General features: G+C 40.7%; 2 protein-coding genes across 5 annotated transcripts; both read right to left on the reverse strand.

Annotated features, from left to right (window-relative positions):
* Positions 1-33: 33 nt before the first annotated feature.
* LOC6567350 (actin-binding LIM protein 3) lies at positions 34-12,705 on the reverse strand. Of its 4 annotated transcripts, none has more exons than XM_001993797.3 (10): positions 12,167-12,705; positions 4,385-5,388; positions 4,075-4,131; positions 3,031-3,581; positions 2,752-2,925; positions 2,538-2,677; positions 2,336-2,424; positions 1,460-1,526; positions 1,147-1,388; positions 34-1,075 (listed from the first exon to the last, which is right to left on the reverse strand). In XM_001993797.3, the coding sequence occupies exons 1-10, from the start codon at positions 12,168-12,170 to the stop codon at positions 962-964; spliced, it is 2,442 nt and encodes an 813-aa protein (XP_001993833.1). In that variant the 5' UTR covers positions 12,171-12,705; the 3' UTR covers positions 34-961. The 4 variants fall into 4 exon arrangements, with proteins under 4 accessions (XP_001993833.1, XP_032596263.1, XP_032596265.1 ...); XM_032740372.2 differs by lacking the exon at positions 12,167-12,705 and adding an exon at positions 5,802-5,826; XM_032740374.2 differs by lacking the exon at positions 4,075-4,131.
* Positions 12,706-13,520: 815 nt separating this feature from the next.
* On the reverse strand, positions 13,521-17,302 carry LOC6567349 (ubiquitin thioesterase trabid). The gene is made up of 8 exons (XM_001993796.3): positions 17,045-17,302; positions 16,298-16,979; positions 15,524-15,746; positions 14,735-15,461; positions 14,421-14,665; positions 14,141-14,352; positions 13,928-14,076; positions 13,521-13,834 (listed from the first exon to the last, which is right to left on the reverse strand). The coding sequence occupies exons 1-8, from the start codon at positions 17,170-17,172 to the stop codon at positions 13,756-13,758; spliced, it is 2,445 nt and encodes an 814-aa protein (XP_001993832.1). The 5' UTR covers positions 17,173-17,302; the 3' UTR covers positions 13,521-13,755.
* Between the last annotated feature and the right edge of the window lie 719 nt (positions 17,303-18,021).

The following is an 18,021-nucleotide window of genomic DNA, read 5'->3' on the forward strand; positions in this document are numbered from 1 at the left end:
AGGCATTTTATATTTAAAAAAAGAAAGTTTGGATATTGCTTCGGTTTGTCCTGCTTTATTATATCTTGTTTATTCTTTGACATATTCTATTTAAATAAATAAAATATATATATTAATAAATAAAACTTGCAGTGTTTAGCGCGTATGTATATATTGAATGCAACACACCCACACACACGCACACACACACATACACACACATAGACACACAAACAGACATCTAATTATGTTGCTTGTTGAATTTGTTGTAAGTAGGTACATTCATTTCTCATTCTTTGATGCATTTCTCATTGGATTAGCCGCTGTAGTTTTATAAAAAGCTTTCATGCAAGATAATACCTTGACTGGCCAAAGTGTTTTAACTAATTGCAATTTGTATACATTTTTATTCCCTCACCCTTGCAGAGTCACATTACCATAGACTGGCCCATCAGTTGGGATTAATTAGTTAATTAGTTTAAAGTCGAGTCGAACAATATCCGGACTTTAATAGCAGACTTATTAAATGCTTATGTCTAGTAGCTCTCTCTGCCAGGGTATTTAAGCTTCGGCATGCCGAGGCTTAGTTTGTAGCTTGTTTGTTGTTGTTGTTTTTTTTTTTTGGTTTTCTTATAGAATTTAAATAGTTATCAGCGCAACTAATGCTTAAAAAAATAAACTGGAACTGCCAGTGGCGCGGTCCATACTTCAAATGTAACTATATCGTTCCTTTTCTTTTCTTGTTTTGTTGTTTGTTTTTAGTTATATTTTTTTTTTGTTTCAACTATATATTTAAAGCGTGTTTCAAAAAACTGGCTGTGAAATTAGCATAGTTTTTCTTCTGTGTTTTTTTTTCTTTTGTTTTCTGTTTTGTTATTATTGCTGCCATTGTTTAATAGTGAAGAACCTTCAAAAGTATAGGTATTTGTTTTCAATTTGGTTTCGTCGCAAGCAGCCGCTGTGGATAAGAGCGGTGCACCATTTAAAAGAGCTTCACGCGTCGCTTCAGCTCGTTGCGTCTCCACTGGGGCAGCCGATAGAATTCCGATCGGACGCACTGCAAAATGTGCTCGAACTCGATGTCTGACAAATGACGCTGCACAAAAGAAGAACATACAAGTATTAATAATTGATATATATTGGGAACGAAGATATATCAGCACTTACCTCCAGGTTGCAGCGATCAACATCCGATGGTAGACGATAGTTCGTTATAAGCAATATGTGATACGGATAGATTTTGGCCGGTTCGTGCACCAGCATCGAGTGCGCCATATTTGGCAGGCTGCGTCGTATGAGTCCAGCCTGCGGATAATGATACGACAAAGCGCCCGAATATGTGCTCGAGGCGGGCAAATCACCGCCCATCAAAGCGCGCCTATCGCCCTCAGTAATTGAGTCGACCGAAGCTTAAAAAATATCAATCAAAAGGATCTATGTAGAGAAGCTGGAGTATGGGCAAAAAGTATTTAAAGCTTACCCTCTGATTTGCCGCAGCTTAGATCTGTGCTGTGCGTTTTGTCGCCGAGGCCTCCATAAGAAAAGTCCTATTTGGGGTATGAAAATGCAAATCAAATTAGTTAAGAATCGCAGGCAGCAGAAAGCATGCCAAAACCAAAATGAAAAAAAAAAACAAATAAATTACGTGCTTGACTAATAAAAAACAAGTGGTTAAGCTTAGGCATTCCAGAAATGGAAAACAAAAATAGAAGAAAGACAACAACAACCAAAGCATTTCTTACAGTGGCACCATGCATCGTGGCGGCTGCTGATGTTGTGGAACTGAATGTGTGAGAGCGTGGGGCCAAGCCGTATCCGGGTTTGGGTACATGACGCAATGCGCTCACCACTGAGCCGACAGTTGTATGATGTGTGTAGTATGTTTGTTGGATGTATGTTGGATGACGTATGATTTTGATTGTTAAAAGTAGAGTTGTTAGTGTGGATGCGTGTGTTATTAGGGTGTGTGGTGTGTGTGTGTGTGTGCGTGTGGCAACAAACAGCATAGGCAAACACACATATAAATAAGTACGTAGTTGGGGTAGCAAATAGAATCAGCAGACCAACCAGTTGAGATGTTAACAAATATGTTAGACCCAAGAAAAAACCAACAGCCATCAGCCGGAGCAGCATTAGTAGCAGCAGCAGCATCAGCAGCAGCAGAACAATGGATGAGAGAAAGAGACAAATGTGTTTTTTTGGGAGTGAGCAACAGATGGGAAGACAAGTGTTAGGTACTTAATGAGATATAGCTAATAGGATTTGTAGTATTTAGTATTAGCAACAAGACAAGTGACCACCAAACAGGCACCGGGAGGCAACAGAGTCAACAGAATTTGTGTCAGTCAGCACTTACGGAGCTGTAGCCGTTGCGTATGTAAGGCGGCAAGGTGGTCGTTTTGAATCCGTATCCGGGCTTGGGCGGCGAGCGATAGGAATGTATGGCTATAAACGTAATTGGTCTAGATATAATACAAATTGACGTAACGCAATAATCGTGACGCGCTCCTGCGAGTAGGTTTTTATAAACTAACTCAAGCACATTAATTAATGATTACCATTGTAGCTGGGCGCATTGCCCAGCGATTTGCCCAGGGAGCCGCGATAGCTGGTGGATCGATCAAACATCTCATCCTCATAGAAGGGCTTCTGGTGATCCAAATGGCGAGATGGCGATGCACCAATGGGCGATTCGTATCTGTTGACCAAGATTGGAATATCAGCTTTAGCAAATAGTGATTTATTGGCAATCTGCAAACAATTAGATAGTACCTCAACTTGTAGAGCGGCTCCTTGGAGGCTGAGGGCGTGCGCGATGCATTGCGTGGATCCAGATTGTTTTGCTTCCATTTTCTGTACTTGGCATGCTCCTTGAGGTCCTTGGCAATGACCGAACCAATGCCCGAATTGAGTTTCTCCAGCTGCTCAGCCTCACGATGCAGGCGTCTGTTTAAATAGAGTTTCAGTTAGAAATATGTACGAAAATTGACAAGGAGATACTCTGTAATATACATTTTTTACAGGGTATAATAATAATAACTGTGGACTTACGTCTGCTCCTCGCCATTCTTGACCTTTCCGTTGGTTCGCTTGCCATTTTCGATGTCCTCGTCATCATCGGAGACTGGGACACCCTTGTAGGTGTCGCTGTAGCGTCGTCGGCGCTCGGGATCCGTGTAGGGATAGGGTGGTGCTGGGAAATCATCTCTTTCGATCTTGGGCTGTTCGCCTGGTGGCGGCTTCTTGGCTGCCGGATAATGCGACAGCTCAATGGGTTCCTCGTTGTTCATGCCCGGACTTTTGGGACGTGGCGTCTCCGATCGTATGGCATCCACCAGCACCTTCATGGCACTGCGCGTACGCGAATGGGGCCGTGATGGCGGACGACTTCCGGCAACGGAGCCCGCATTGCTCGTTGTCGCATAGGAGGCGGGCCGATGGAAATGCGGCGACAATGGCGTCTTGTCATAGGGATCGATCGGCTTGCGCAGATAGTGGGGCGCGTCTGTCAGATAGCTATAGGTATAGATGCGTGATATATCCTCGCCAATCGGTCTGCCATATTCGCGCAATATCAGCCCCGGACTGACCGTGCGATAGTGCTGTGGAATATATCCAGAATGTTAGTATTCCAAATGGAATTAATTGCTTATTGATTACGGCATGCGGTGCATTTGGGTTTAGTTTAAGCTTTCGTTTAAATCATAAATAAATCAAAAATAATAATACAGTGATCGCTCAACTATTCGAATGCTTCGTTATTGTATTCAAAATGCCAGGTTATTTGAAACAAATTAAAATGATAAACAGAATACAAAAGATTATTGTAAATGAATGAATTGAAAAGAGAGGAAATAGATAGGGAATTAAACTTAAATTAAAATTTTACCTTATAATCAATAAATAAATAATGCAAATCAATTTTTTTATCAATTTCCTAATTTTACCCATTTTCAAAAATACCTAAAAATTTCACATTTCTAAATTGTTAAAACCAATAGAGTAAATAGAGCATGTTTCTCATTTCTGATCACTTGTTATTTGTAGCTATTCCAATTAGCGAGCGACCACTGTACTTGAAATTATAAAACAAACCTTGCGGCTAGAGGAATAAAGTGAACCATTTAAACTCGGTGTTCTGGAACGGATGTACTGCAAAACGAACGAAATAAAAATTCAAAGGGCAAGCTCAAAATAAGTTGTAAAAAAAAAAAAAAACACAAACTTAAAATAAATCATAATTAAAATCAAAAGAAATTGCGCAATGTGCAAAGAGGCAGGTCAAGTTGTATGTGTAGAGTGTGTGTGGATGTGTGTGATTGTAGCGTGTGTATTTGTTTGCTGAGCATTCAGATTAGTAGCAGGAGCAGTTGTAAGTCTGCTTGGCCTGAACTGGGCCACATACCATGTCGCTGAGCGCACTGGAGCTCATGCGGTCGCATTCGGTGTCTGTGAAATTGCCATTGGAGGCGCCACCGGTGACCGATGTGGTGGTGCCTGGTCTGCCACCAACACCACCGCCGCCATTGAGTATAATGCCAGACTCGGATGGACCTGGACCGCAGCGTGGATGCCAAATGGCGCTGCCCTGCAGGTACATTTCCTCGCCATCGCCAAACGGATCGCCGCACTTGGTGCAGCGTGCGCACGTCGGATGGAAGTGATGGTTGTCGCCAGCCTGCAGCACCTTGCCACTGATGAAGCGATTGCAGTAGGCGCATTTAACGCCAAAGCTCTTCTGGTAGCACTTCTCGCAATACGGCACCGCATCCTTGCCCATATACTCGCCATTGAGCACCGCATTGCATGCCTTGCAACGGAAACACCACACGTGCCATTGCCGATCCAGGGCGACCAGCGCCTGGCCCTCCTTCAGCAGCTCACCGCAGCCGGCGCAATCGTTCGGATCGTAATCCTCCTTCAGATGCGCCTTATGCGACAGCACGCCGCTCGTCACATTCTGATGCGCCGTCGCCCGTGTGGGACTCTCCGCTGGCGGGGCGGGCGACGTGACGGCCGATTGGCGTGCCGGTGAGGCGGGCGCTGTGCCGCCGGAGACACAATGCTCGCAGAGCACCTCCTTGCCAGTGTTGGTCACCTTGCTGCCTGACTTGAAGGGCTGCTGGCATTTGCTGCACGTGAAGCATTTCTGATGGTACGTCTTGCCCATGGTGCTGACCACCTCGCCCTCCACATACTGCTGGCAGGTGGCGCACTTGGTGCCATACAGACGCTGATAGTCCGGTATGCAAAAGTAGGAGCCATCCTTTGTAAAGAAACCGCCTTGGGCGAGCGACTTCTTGCACTGGCAGCACTGGAAGCACGCCTTGTGGAAATGATTGTCGGCCACGCGCAGTACTTCCCCGGAGCATTTCTTTGTGCATTTCGCACAGTAGATTTTTTGTTTACCTGGAAACAGACGAAGCAAAACAAAAGATAGACCAAGTTAGTTGAATACATGTTGAGTGTTGGTTAATCAATCAAATACGGCTAATCGATATCGATGCGCAACATTATCGATTTTAATAGCGCGAAATTAATTTGTTTTTAAAAAGGACAGTTTGTTTTGCAGAGTAAATTTTTTGATACAAATGAAAGAGTGAAAATTAGTTAAATGTTGAGTGTTGGTAAAACACAACATTATGGAACAAAGAGGCGTAAAATAATTGTTTTTGTTTTTGAAAACAGTCTGTTTTTCAGTTTAGTAGTAGCACTCATTAATTCATTCATTCATTCAAACGCAGCAAAGCTTACGTATACGCCACAATGGCGCCTGCTGATGTCATATGCATGTGATGCGATAATATTAATAATACTTAAACCTTGTGCCATTTTGCTAGTAAGTAATCGTCTGAGCGCGGTTTGAATACCCAGCTCAATAATCCAGTTGTGTGGTGTGTTTTTGTATTCAGATTTCTCAAATATCTTGCAGTATTATTGTCATGTATCTAAGCTTGTGTACTTGTATCTAAAATGACAGTTTATGTATTATATATGTATATATATATTTATATGTGTATATATACATATATGTATTCATTTATATGCCTAATAAGTCTTGGCACACTCTGGTATCTCAGCATGATTCATGCGTGACAGGCAAGCAATTAATCTTATCATTGATAAGGCCAAGGGCGGAACACATTTGCCAAAAATATATATATATATATATACTATCTGTAGAAGCAGAACTACAAGTGGCTCTACTTGTTGTATCAAGAATATGTGCACAACTGTGCAACAGCGGGCAGAACAAAGGTGAAGTTGGTTCGCTCTAAATGTAATTATATATTTTTCTCATTATTTGACTTGCTCAGCAGTTGTCTTATAATATATATATATAGAAGCACTTTTACAGGTACATATAAAGATAAAAAGTTAAACAAAAAAATGTGGCACAGACGTAAGTAAAGGGTGTAAAGATAAGAGTAAAAAAAAGGAAATAAGGTAAGGCAAACAGAATAATCGATAAGAATGCGAAAGAGGGAGAGAGAGAGAGAGAGAAAGAGAGAGAGAGAGAGAGAGACATTGCAAGGATTGCTTCGCTATCAAAATGCAGGGAATAAAATATAAAAATAATCTAGAAAGAAGCCAGACTAGATAATGTATAATACAAATTTTTAAAGCAATCTCATGGATTAATAAAAGTTAAGACTTGCTTAAGAGTGTGTGCAAAACAGAGGGATTTTGACACAGAAAGAGTCTGTCTGTGTTTTTAGTTTTAAAAATACTTCCGATATTTCAATAAAGCTTAATAAGATGCGTATAAAACAGTAAAGAGGAAAAAAAAATGATTTCATGGTTCTAAAGCATATTGAATTGCCAAAATTAAGTAAACTAAAAACGTTACAAACTGAAAAGCAGTTATAAATAATGTCTAGATAAGAGAGATAATAAAATGTTTGTTTATGCTATTTGTTGTTGATAATGATCTGTATATTTATTTTTAAAGCGTACAAAACGATTAGAAATGGTACGTATTTTATTTTAAGTCCAATTATCGATGCAAGAACCGCGCCCAATTTTTAAAGTGGCTTGAAATCTTAGTTTGATGTTTGCTTTCGCAACGCTTTCACCTGCCTAAAAAATAATCAAGCATAATAAATAGAATGGTATTATGACAAAATCACAAAATGCACAATAAAAAGCTTTTTTTTTATAGAACTATCCAAATAAAATAGGGGACTCTGTAGAGGAAGCTCAGGGGGCATTGGGGGAATATGACAAACAGGTCGACATCATGTTGTCGAATGAAACGAAACAAATTGCCGGCCATGACGGATGCGTTGATCTTTTCAAAAGGCCGCTTTATGCCGGGCCCAAAAAAATAGCCCCCGGTCTCGACGAGCCCGATTGTTTTAAGAGATAAAAACAAAAACAACAATAGCAGAGCGAACAATATCTATATATATATATATATATATATATATATAGCAAAACTTTCAGGTGAACAAATAATATGAAACTTTTTTCAACGTATAATTTCCCTGGAAATACATAATCAGATATTATATGAAATATGCTCATTATTTTTCATTTTTTTGTAATACTTTTTCGTTTTTGGTTGTTGACTTTTATTCAATGCTTTTTTTTCTTTTTGTTTGCTTTTGTGCAGCTGTTTCGGATTTTTGTATTTTTTCCTTTTGCCTCCAAAATAGAATTTATTGATAAGCAAGAGAAGAGAAACAGCAACAAAACCGTTAACTACACTCGCATTAGAATGATGACGTATGTCCAATGAATGAGACTCGAAGTTATCACACACACACACACACACACACACACACACACACACCACACACGCACACACATGTGTGTGTGCGTGTGTGTATTACGTATACGTGTGTGTTTCGTTTCAATTAATCTTTTTTTTATTCATGCTGCCCCGTTGTTTATTATGCAATCACACACATTTTTCAACGTTTCGCTTATTGAATTTAGCATTTTGTTTATTATTGACTTGTGTCCCTCCCCTCGGTTTGCACCCCTCCCGTATGTATTAGCGTTTTTGTGCTAATTACAGGGCTGCAACTCTAAACAGTTTGCATTTCCATGCGAAAGATCATCACAGATGGGGCCTCGACTCCAGACACAGACGCAGACCCAGACCCGGTTCCAGTTGGCAATTATATATGTACAATAATAAGAGAAGAAGAAAAAAAGTTTGAGCACACATTTTTATTATAATTACGGCAGCGATTTTAGTGTCGCCACGCCGGATGATGTCATCCTCGTCGTCATCGTCGTCGGCAGAGAGTCGAAGAGCAACCACTAAAAACCGAGTAGTCTGCGACTTCAAGTAAATTGGAGTTGAGGCAAACACGAAATAAAACAAAACAAAAAAAAAAAACCTCACAAACTGGTTTTGTACGCAAAAGAATAACATTCAAAATACGTATTCGAATTTGGATTTGCATTTGAGCAAACACACAAATAAAAGCAATACAAAAACTCGTTCCATGGAGCGGGAAAAGGGGGGGCAAGTCCAAGGTTAAATATTCTGAGTAGTTCTTCTCTCTCTCTCTCTCTTTGTCTCTGGCGAGAGGTCAACTGCAGGCCAAATATTTAATTAATTTCAACCGCGCCCCACAAAATGTCAACATTCCTAACCTCCAAAAGACAAAGCCAATCGGAAAATCGAATCGGAAAATGTGTGTGTGTGTGAAAAACAGAAAAAGGAAAACTATTCGCTGACACTGAAGAGGCCAATGTCAACCACAACAGAGGGAAACCATTTTTGTTGCTTCCCCTGACAGTTGAATGTGCGTCAAATCCTTGACAGTCTGCGACTGCGGCAGGATAATGTCGAGGATAATGCAGGTCAAGGCAGTAGAGACAGCATCCAAATAATATTTCCATGTACATATATGATGTGTTTGCATGGTCTGAAGATGTTGCAGACAAACAAACAAAATGATGAAAACATTCATCTCTCACTCAAAACCCACACACACACTTCAACTGGCTCTGCTTATGTCTGTTCGTATTTATATTTATGGTGTGGCTAAGAGCGCTAACATAATCAAATACATACATATGTATATACATATATGCCACATACGAATACATATGCATATCTATATTTCCCGAAATTACTCATCAAATTGAAATTGCTTTGCAAGTGTTTTTATGCTATATATGCTCAACCTGGCGTATACGTAATGTATTTTTTTAGGGTTAACGATGTACCCTGTAATCAACTTGCGTACTTTGAGGTATGCTGAAACTATCATAAGCTTGAATAAAGCAAACATAAAACTTTAATTGATAATCATTTTCTGAATACTGCAAAAAAAAATAAACATCTACAAATAGAATTAGAATAGAATCGAATTACGAAGTGAATATATTTTTGTAAAAGATTTACAAACTGATAGAAGTGTTTCGTTATTATCTAAGCAATTTTACAAATGTGTATATAAGCTTCATCTAGCTCAAGGAATTTAAATTGTTATCTACACAATATAGAATTATTCAAGCACAGAAAATATATACGTAAAAATACATTTTACAAACAAACACATACAAAATTTGTGCAATTTATTTATTTGCTTGAATTTGAAATTTTCTATTTATAGACAAATACGAAAGTGTTTTGGGTTCAGAGTACCCTGTAGTCATTAACATTCGACAAAAGAGCTAATAAGCTGATTAGCTTAAAAAGACGTTTCACTTTTTGTGACTTTTGCTCATCTAATTTTTTATGATTTGTGTTCCACGTAAACATCAATCATTTTGGTATGTTGGGGTTCAGGGTACTTTTTAGTCATGAACTCTTCACAACTGGCATTTTGTTATGCGTTGCGTCCAAAGTTGAAAGTGTTTCCTGTATGCTTATTAGACGAAAAGTGAAAAGAAAAGCGCAGCGAAATACGTGAATACGAGTGGATGACGCTGATGACGCGGCTGTCTACAAAAATAGCATATTCAATTAGTCGAACGGACGTCGAGATGTCTCCTCTCTTCTCCCAGTCCCAGTCCCAGTGCCAGTCCCAGAGCCGGAGCCGGAGCCGCTTTCTTTCTTTCGACTAGGAGGCAAGTGCTCTGACCTATATAACCCGTACTCGTACTCATACCCATACCCGTACCAGTATCTCCCGTATCCCCCGTCTCCCAGGGGTTGGGCAGGGAGGAAATGAAATGCAGGCGAATGCACGACAAGTGACGAGCGAGCGAGCAAAATGCGACGTGAACAAATCAACGACGACGACCAAATAAATGAGAAAAGTGCCCCCAAAGTGGGTGTGTGTGTGTGTGTGGGGCGGTGGGGGCAGCCCCTTTCGTTTTCATTTGTGTGTGCAATGCAAACGAAAAAGGAAACAAAGTAAAAAAACCACAACTAGTAAAAACGAAAACTAAAAACCAAAAAAAAAATAAATAAAAATAAAAACCGAAAACTAAAAACTAAAAACCACAACCAAAAACGAGGCCCAATTGGAAGTCAATGCGCTCGTCATGAATTCATGTTGTTCAGCAGATGTATTTGTTGTTTATGTTGCTGTTGTGGTTGTCGCTGTTTTTGTTGTTGTTGTTGCTATGGCTATTGTTAAGCCTTTTGCGTAGAGATCGTTGAACGAACAATGAGCAGCACTGCACATTATTATTATTATGGACTTGTCTCCATTTAAGGTGCGGTGGGCTGCGCAGAGGGGATGGGAATGGGAATATGTTGAAGAGGGTGCCCCCAGTCAATTAGGCATTTTGAGCACGCACACACAACTACAAGTGTTTTGCTGTGCTCAATGGAAGAGTGAGGAGCACACATGCATGAACTTAATTACGGCCGCAGAGAACAACCGGACGAAGAGCCAAGTGTAATTAATCATTGACAATTGCTGAAGAAACCAAGAAGCCAAGAAGCAGCAGCAGCAACAGCAACAGCAGCTGAAGCGGCAGCAGCAAGTAGAAAGGGCAATGCAACTAAAGTGTTAACTCGATATAAAAAATGCTCTCTGGTGCCAAACAAATAATGATTGTTGATAAATCAACATATTATGAATGTTCTTAATTACTTATTTTTTATTTTATTTTAATATCAATTTTGATTCATTTTATTATTTATTATTCATTTTATTATTTAGATGTGCAATTTCATTAAAGAGGTGCAAGCACTCGTAAAACCCAAAGAAAATGTATTAATATATTTTTATTTAACATTTATTATTTTTATTAAAATTGCACTTCTTTTCTCCATCTCTTTTTTTACATAATCTATTTGCAATATTCTTCTACAGGCGAATACCTAAATTGTTGTATTCCAGTCGCAATTCGATTAACGGTTCCCATATTTTCAATGAGCGAGGAGTCACTGTAAGGGCAAGCGGCTAGAATTACTTATAGGAATGCTCAGCTGCTGCTGCTGATGATGCATTTGGTTCCCAGCGCAACAGCGAACGGTAAATTTACAGGTCTAATGAATGCCGACGCCCTAACGGTAACGTGTGTAATTGCAGAGCTGCTCATGCATTTTTGAGCTTGGCGTTTAAAGGCGGTCAGCTAATCTCCGATTCGTCGATTCTTTCTTTCCGATACTGGCTCAATTTTTTTGGGGCGCTGTCGTCGAAAGGTAAAAAAAAACTTGTTCTTACAACAACACTGACGTCATCGCAGCTGAGAACCAAAATGGGGAGTGGACGACGACGACCGCCAATCATATGTGTGCGTGTTCGAGTGTGTGTGTGCATGGGTGTTTGTGTGTGTGACAGAGTTGCCCTCTCAGATGACAAGCAGCTGGTCAATATTGATTAGCGAATGCATATATATGCAGATAGGGACACACTGACAACTACACTTACGGCAACAACAAATGCAGGCACTGGTTTTTTGCTTATGGCGGTGCCATAATTCGCTACTAATGCGATAATACCATCAAAACTAATACTATATATATATATATACACACACACACATATATATACATACACACTCAAACGAACACAGCAAAATCTGAGAGCACACACAACACGCATACAGGAGTGACGGGCAGAGATAGTAAAAAAGAGAGCCAACCAGAGAGAGCGCAAGAGAGAGAAAAAGAGAGAGCGCTGGGCCACCCTCTTTCACTTGGCGCTCGTCGTGGCCTTTTGCCTTTGCGCAATTTCGTGCGCTCACCGCACACAAACATACACACACAAGCACACGCACACAGTGTCGGCATAGTGTACAACACAACTACAATCAGACTTACCCATAGCGTGAGATACTGCTATGCTCTTCACACAAGCGCCTGCAAAATGGGGGAGGGTAACACACACGGATGGAAAAGACAACAACTACAGGCGCACAGGTCACCACTACTTATTCTGCCTTCCCCTTCACTTCACCTCACTTCACTTTACTTTACTAACACACACACACTTCTTCACTAACAATTTTTTTTCTTCTGCTTAGATTTTTTTCTATTTGTATCTTTCTTGTATGCATTCGCAATTCACGTGTATTTTGGGTATATCAATTGTAGGTGGCAGAATTTAAATATTGTGTGTTTTTTATGTATGTATGTGTTTGACGCGAACTCGATGCGTATTCGGCTTTTCTGCATTCACAAATGGTAAATTGTGGTCGAAAAATTAGCGACAGATTAGAGTGAAATCTTTGTGGGTATTTTTGAAATTCTTGCAACGGCTGCTTAACAAATTTGTATTCCAATTTAAAGCTAGCACAAAATAAAAAACCCCGCGCACCAACAAACAGCACCGACAAACGACGACGATGGCAGCAACAAAACGACTATCTTTAAAAATGAGCCGCACTGAGAGAATATCTCAGATACAAATAGCGATGTGCTAACCAAACTATCGATTACAGTGACGTATCTATCGATATGAACGGCGGGCATTCTGAATAAAAACTTATTTTCTCATGTTTTATTTTGTTTTTAATGCGTTTTGCGTGTACATTTGCACAATAAGCGTTCCTTAGACATTAGAATAATAATATAATAATAATAATAATAACATTACTAACAAAACTATTACAATTAGAATAAAATTCATAATTCATATTCCACCCACATTGGTGCATTTCACAAGTTTAAAATTTAATAGTACATCGAGATTTTGCATAGTTTAAAAGTACATACATACTTAGTTAATTATAAGAATCATATACATATATAATTTACTGTGTTTTTTTTTTTGTTTACTCTGTTTTTGTTTGTTGTATTTTGTTTCTTCAATTTCCATTCGCACTACGGCAATGAATTTACTTAAAAGATTCTTGTTTTTTTTTTTTTGTAGTTTTTGTTTTCTTTTTTTTTTTTAAGTAATTTAATCTACTACTGTATTATATTGAATTATGATTTCCATAATGTTGACAATGCCTCGTTGCCTGCCCCAAACGGCATGCGAATAAATTTGACTAAAATCCACTAGCGTTAATGTGGAAACGGATATGAAATATGTATGCATGTATGTATGTATTTATAAGTATTATCAATTTATGTATTTTAGTATTCTGCTGCATAACCTTTAGTTCTGCCTGCAACTACAACTTATTATTTGTTATGTGTATACTATGCGTACATACATAAATATCTCTTTATATATATATATATATATTGATTTTTGTTTTTCTCAATATTTTCCAATTAGCTAACCGCATGTGCATAGGAGCTGGTATTGCAGTCAAATCAACCGTTTTCAACTGTTGCCTGCTACCATATTAAAATATTTATATATATATAAATATGTTTTAACCAATCAATCCATTTCCAATTCATTAACCAAAGCGAAATTCCATTGAGAAGACCTTTGACCTGCTCTATTGTATTCCCCACTACTCCTCATCCGAGTCGCCATCGCTCGAATAATGAGTAATTTGCGGTCGACGCACAAACGGCGCTGTTATCACTTGTCTGAAATGGTAAATCAATAATAATCAAATGAAATAAATATATGAATTGCATAAGTGGGTTTTATATATCAATCAATTGAGCTACAGCACTTACGCAATACGTCTGTAATGATTCAGCCACTCTTCTAGCATTTGTGCAACAAGCAACGGACGTTTGGATAACTTTTGCTGCGCAACCAGCAGCCCACCTTCGGTGACACACACGTCCAACCATTGACGCATCATGGTCTCCTCATTGCCAACCTGGAAGTGAGGTAAAATACTTAGTTAGTTCGATTTTGAATTGGGAATTGTTGTTCGAACTGACCTCCGACTGCGATAAAAAGTGTATGGGTAGGAGTTTAAGCTCGCAGTCCATTAGCGGCAGATAGGTAACATCCTCGGCATCGTCGCGACGCCCATCGATGCGAGAGAATGGTTCCATAGGCACCAGAGCGCTGAAGTGTCCCCGAGTGTAACCCAGCGCAATGGGTGATTTTGTACAAAAGTTTTGTTCCCAGAATAATGGTAAATAGACGCCTATAAAACGTACACAATTTTAGAATATTAAATCTGAATCGGCAAAGATCAGAAGATCAGAAACCCACCTTCAAAACGGGCATAGCCAATGTCTTCGCCACGAAAGCTCTTAACGTATTTGACGCCATAGACAATGATTGGCCGTCGTAGGATGTGGGCTAGGGCAAAGATATGCAGTTGCTCTAGCGAAGAGCCCGGCTGACTAGCCAACGATAGCAGCGTGCTCCAGTCCTCCTCCCACTGTGATTCCTCTAGTGTAAAGTGTAGCATTGACGCCTGCAGCATTTCATACTCCTTCCAGCGCGTAAAGAAACTAACGACAATAACCACGATTGAGAAATGACAAATCGATGCAGATTATAAAAATAATGATTCCACTTACACATGACCGCACTGGTGCAGGGTGTCAGCTAAAGCGCGCCTTAGTATGTTGTCGCGATCGAAAACACCCCAGGTGGCCTGCATGGCCGAGTCGAGCAGGCAATCCCCGGCACTGCGATTCCACAGCACCAACAGACGCGAGCTGAGACGTGCGGTTATTTCCAGCGACCAGTTCAGAGCCGGTGGCGGCATCTCAAGCTGTTTCTGTGCATCGCGATCGAGCAGCTCATCGTACAGCTGTTCCTGTATGGGTATGGGCAGCTCCTCGATTTCCGAGGGCAGCGCAAAGGTAGCATGTTTCTGCACATAGTGACAGGGCAGGCCGGATTTTCGGATGCGTAGCGTATTGGAAAAATGACGACGGATATCCGCTGCTAGATCGGGCGCCACATAAGACGGCACACGCTTAATACCCGGCCCAGAGCCAGAGATCTGTGCCAAGAGCATGGGCAACATTTCCTCGCGATGAAAACGTATAGCCAAATGGATCAGCGTATGCCCAACATCAAAGGCCGAGTTACGATTCAGCGCTGCAATTTCATTGCTGGTCAACGAACGTGCCGGATTGCCGCCGCACGACAAATACGCTTCGACGGCACTGTAATTGTTCTCGACTACGCCCAGGCAGGCGTTCAGCCATTGCCAGTCGACCTGACGCCTGATCTGACGCTGACGACGCTCCTGGCGCTCCTGCAGCGTATCACAGTTGTTGATGGTTTCCGAAGAACCTGTTTGCAATAAGTATAATTATTAATATTAATACCAAAATGTTAACTTGGCTTTCAGCTACCTAGTTGGTAAATATGCTTCTTGTTGAACGAGTTGTTGACACTGACAGTGTCAGTGTTCTGCAGCTGCTGTTGCTGCTCCTCCTGCACGTTCAACTGTTTGTTGCTGCCTGAGATACTGGCACAGGCATGCAAATCGCCCTGCGATCCTGAACCGCTAATTTCGCGCGTCTTGCCACACATGGAGCACTTGAGGCTCTTGGGCCAGTTCTCGTAAGTGCACGACTGTGAAGATAAGAAAAGCAAATAAACACATTAGTTCTACAAATAAAACTAAAAGTATAAATATACGAAATATTTCTAATTTCAGCAACAACACGATCGGTTGATAAGAGTTTTTCAATTTGCCATTAGTAAAATTAGTCTTTTAATTAGTAAGTTTAACTACGATATCCTAAAAACAAAATGCGAGTTAATTCTCAATCCATAAAATATATATTAGGCTAGTTACTTTCTGCCATTGACCCATTGAAGGCTATCCGATTTTTGCTCTACTTCAAATCAATATTCGACCAGTCATATATAGTATACATAGTATAGTGAGTGACTCAATGAAGAGATTAGTTCTTCAAATATACAGACACGGCTGCATGGACTTTGTTATTTTAAATACTATATAGCTTATGGATTGTTTTGTGAACTCTTTTTACAATTGAAATAGGTATTTAGCTGTCTGCAGGTGTTTTTAAGTGACTCATTACATTAAGTGACTCGAAGTTCTCTTCTTTAATACCCTATAAATTAGAATATTCCCTGCAAAGAATAGGTACACTCACATTGCAAGCCCATTTGGCCACATAACAGTGTTTTTGCTGCGAGTTTTGTTGTTGCTGTTGATGCTGCAGCTGCTGCTGCTGGTTGGTGTGCTGCTGCTGTTGTTGTTGCTGCAGCTGCAGCTGTTGCGGTTGTTGGCTATGGGATGTGTTGGCCAAGTTATTGAGATGCGTGGAATTACTGCAGATCTGCTGATCCATGCTCGGACTGAGGTTACGTCTATTCGAATTTGAGGCAGCTGCGCCTATCAGTTGCCTGCCGCTGCTAATGTTCTCCGCCGCCGCATCAATGATGGAGCCACCACGTGCATTTAGCTCCGTGTCGGAACCACTGATGCGCAACGCTTGAAGTGCGTCACCAGCCCGATCCACACAATCGGTGGAATCTCTGTCCGCAGCTGTGGCAGACGACTCTGATGCCGCACCGCCACGTTTCGTGCAGCACTGAACGCAGCGCAGGCTGCGTGGCCAATTGAGATAGGTGCACACCTTACATGGCCATTTCTCGCTGTCAGCTACATTGCTTTGCCTGGCCTGTTGCTGCTGCGGATGCTGCTGCTGTGGTTGTGGTTGGTGCTGCTGCTGCTGGCGTGCAAAACACGTTGATGTTGGCTCGCAGACGGGCAGACCAGCTGCCGCTCCCTCCGCAATATAGTTTTCGTGTGTGGTCTGCGCTGGACTGAGACTGCAAATGGATATAGAGATGAATGTGGTAAGCTATGTGAGAGATCAATTTGTTTGTTCGCTTACCGAAATATATCCTCGTTCAGCAGCGGCTTGGACGCCTGGCACATTGTGCATTTTAGGGAGGATGGATAGTTTTCATAGGTGCATATTTCACATTTCCATTTCTGCGGCTTGTTGCTGGTATCGCACATCTTTTGCGCGACAACAAAGTGGCTCTAGTTCGGACTACACTCGGACTGCTTTCGACTTGGCTCAGCTTTCCTTTCCTTTCCCTTCCGTTGCTCCTGTTTCTGCCTTTTGCCACAGAACGTTCGACTTGAACTGTATTTATTTATGATATTTTTTGAATGTCAGTAAATACAAAAAAGACGAAAACACAAACATATAAATTAGATTTGAATATCAGTAAGTTATCAAAAGCATTTGCAATGCGATTTAATTGAGCTTAAATTGTGGCCTTGACCCCAAACGGCATGTGGAGAGACTTGCGTTATGTGAGTATATTAACATTTTCGCTAAAATGCGCTTTAATATGCATACCCTACGCAAAAGCGTCTTTCAATTTCAACTCTAAATGTGTAACTGCAAAAATTATAATATTGAAAGGATAAAAACTGGTCGAAAAATAAGTTATTGTATGAAAAAAATGATTTAATAAAAAAAAACCGTTAATTTGCTTCGATTGGAAATAGGTGTATAGCGTGTTGCGTGCTAAATGACAGCGAGGGTATTTCATCTTCGGCCCGAACCGAAGATAACTGTGCTTTCTTCTTTTCCACTGTCGTCACAGGCAGCCTTCGGGCGCTGCGCTGCCTGGTTGCAATTGTTTGTAGCACAAGTGTGGGTGAGGGGGGTGATGGACATGAGGGTTGGGGTTGCGATGTAAATAGTTTCGCGCTAGTTTTTTTTCTTTCTTTTTTCATGCTGTCTCTTCTTCTGCCTTATTGATGGTACCTGGCGCAAATAACACAAGGCCAATTCAGGGGGACGACTCGATTTATATATATGTATATATATATGTATATAACGCGAGAAAATAA

This window comes from Drosophila grimshawi, unplaced genomic scaffold, assembly GCF_018153295.1.
Source record: "Drosophila grimshawi isolate 15287-2541.00 unplaced genomic scaffold, ASM1815329v1 contig_311, whole genome shotgun sequence".
NCBI lineage: Eukaryota > Metazoa > Arthropoda > Insecta > Diptera > Drosophilidae > Drosophila > Drosophila grimshawi.

Excerpts from the sequence above, each read along its gene's own strand:
- LOC6567350 (XM_032740372.2), bottom strand. Across the intron at positions 4,132-4,384 it reads CCAGTGCGCTCAGCGACATG|TACATCCGTTCCAGAACACC; the intron begins GTATGTGGCCCA and ends TTCGTTTTGCAG. Across the intron at positions 1,527-2,335 it reads TACGCAACGGCTACAGCTCC|GACTTTTCTTATGGAGGCCT; the intron begins GTAAGTGCTGAC and ends TACCCCAAATAG.
- LOC6567349 (XM_001993796.3), bottom strand. The coding sequence starts at position 17,172 with ATGTGCGATACCAGCAACAAGCCGCAGAAATGGAAATGTGAAATATGC. Across the intron at positions 15,747-16,297 it reads TGGCCAAATGGGCTTGCAAT|TCGTGCACTTACGAGAACTG; the intron begins GTGAGTGTACCT and ends TTATCTTCACAG. Across the intron at positions 14,353-14,420 it reads TGGCTATGCCCGTTTTGAAG|GCGTCTATTTACCATTATTC; the intron begins GTGGGTTTCTGA and ends TACGTTTTATAG.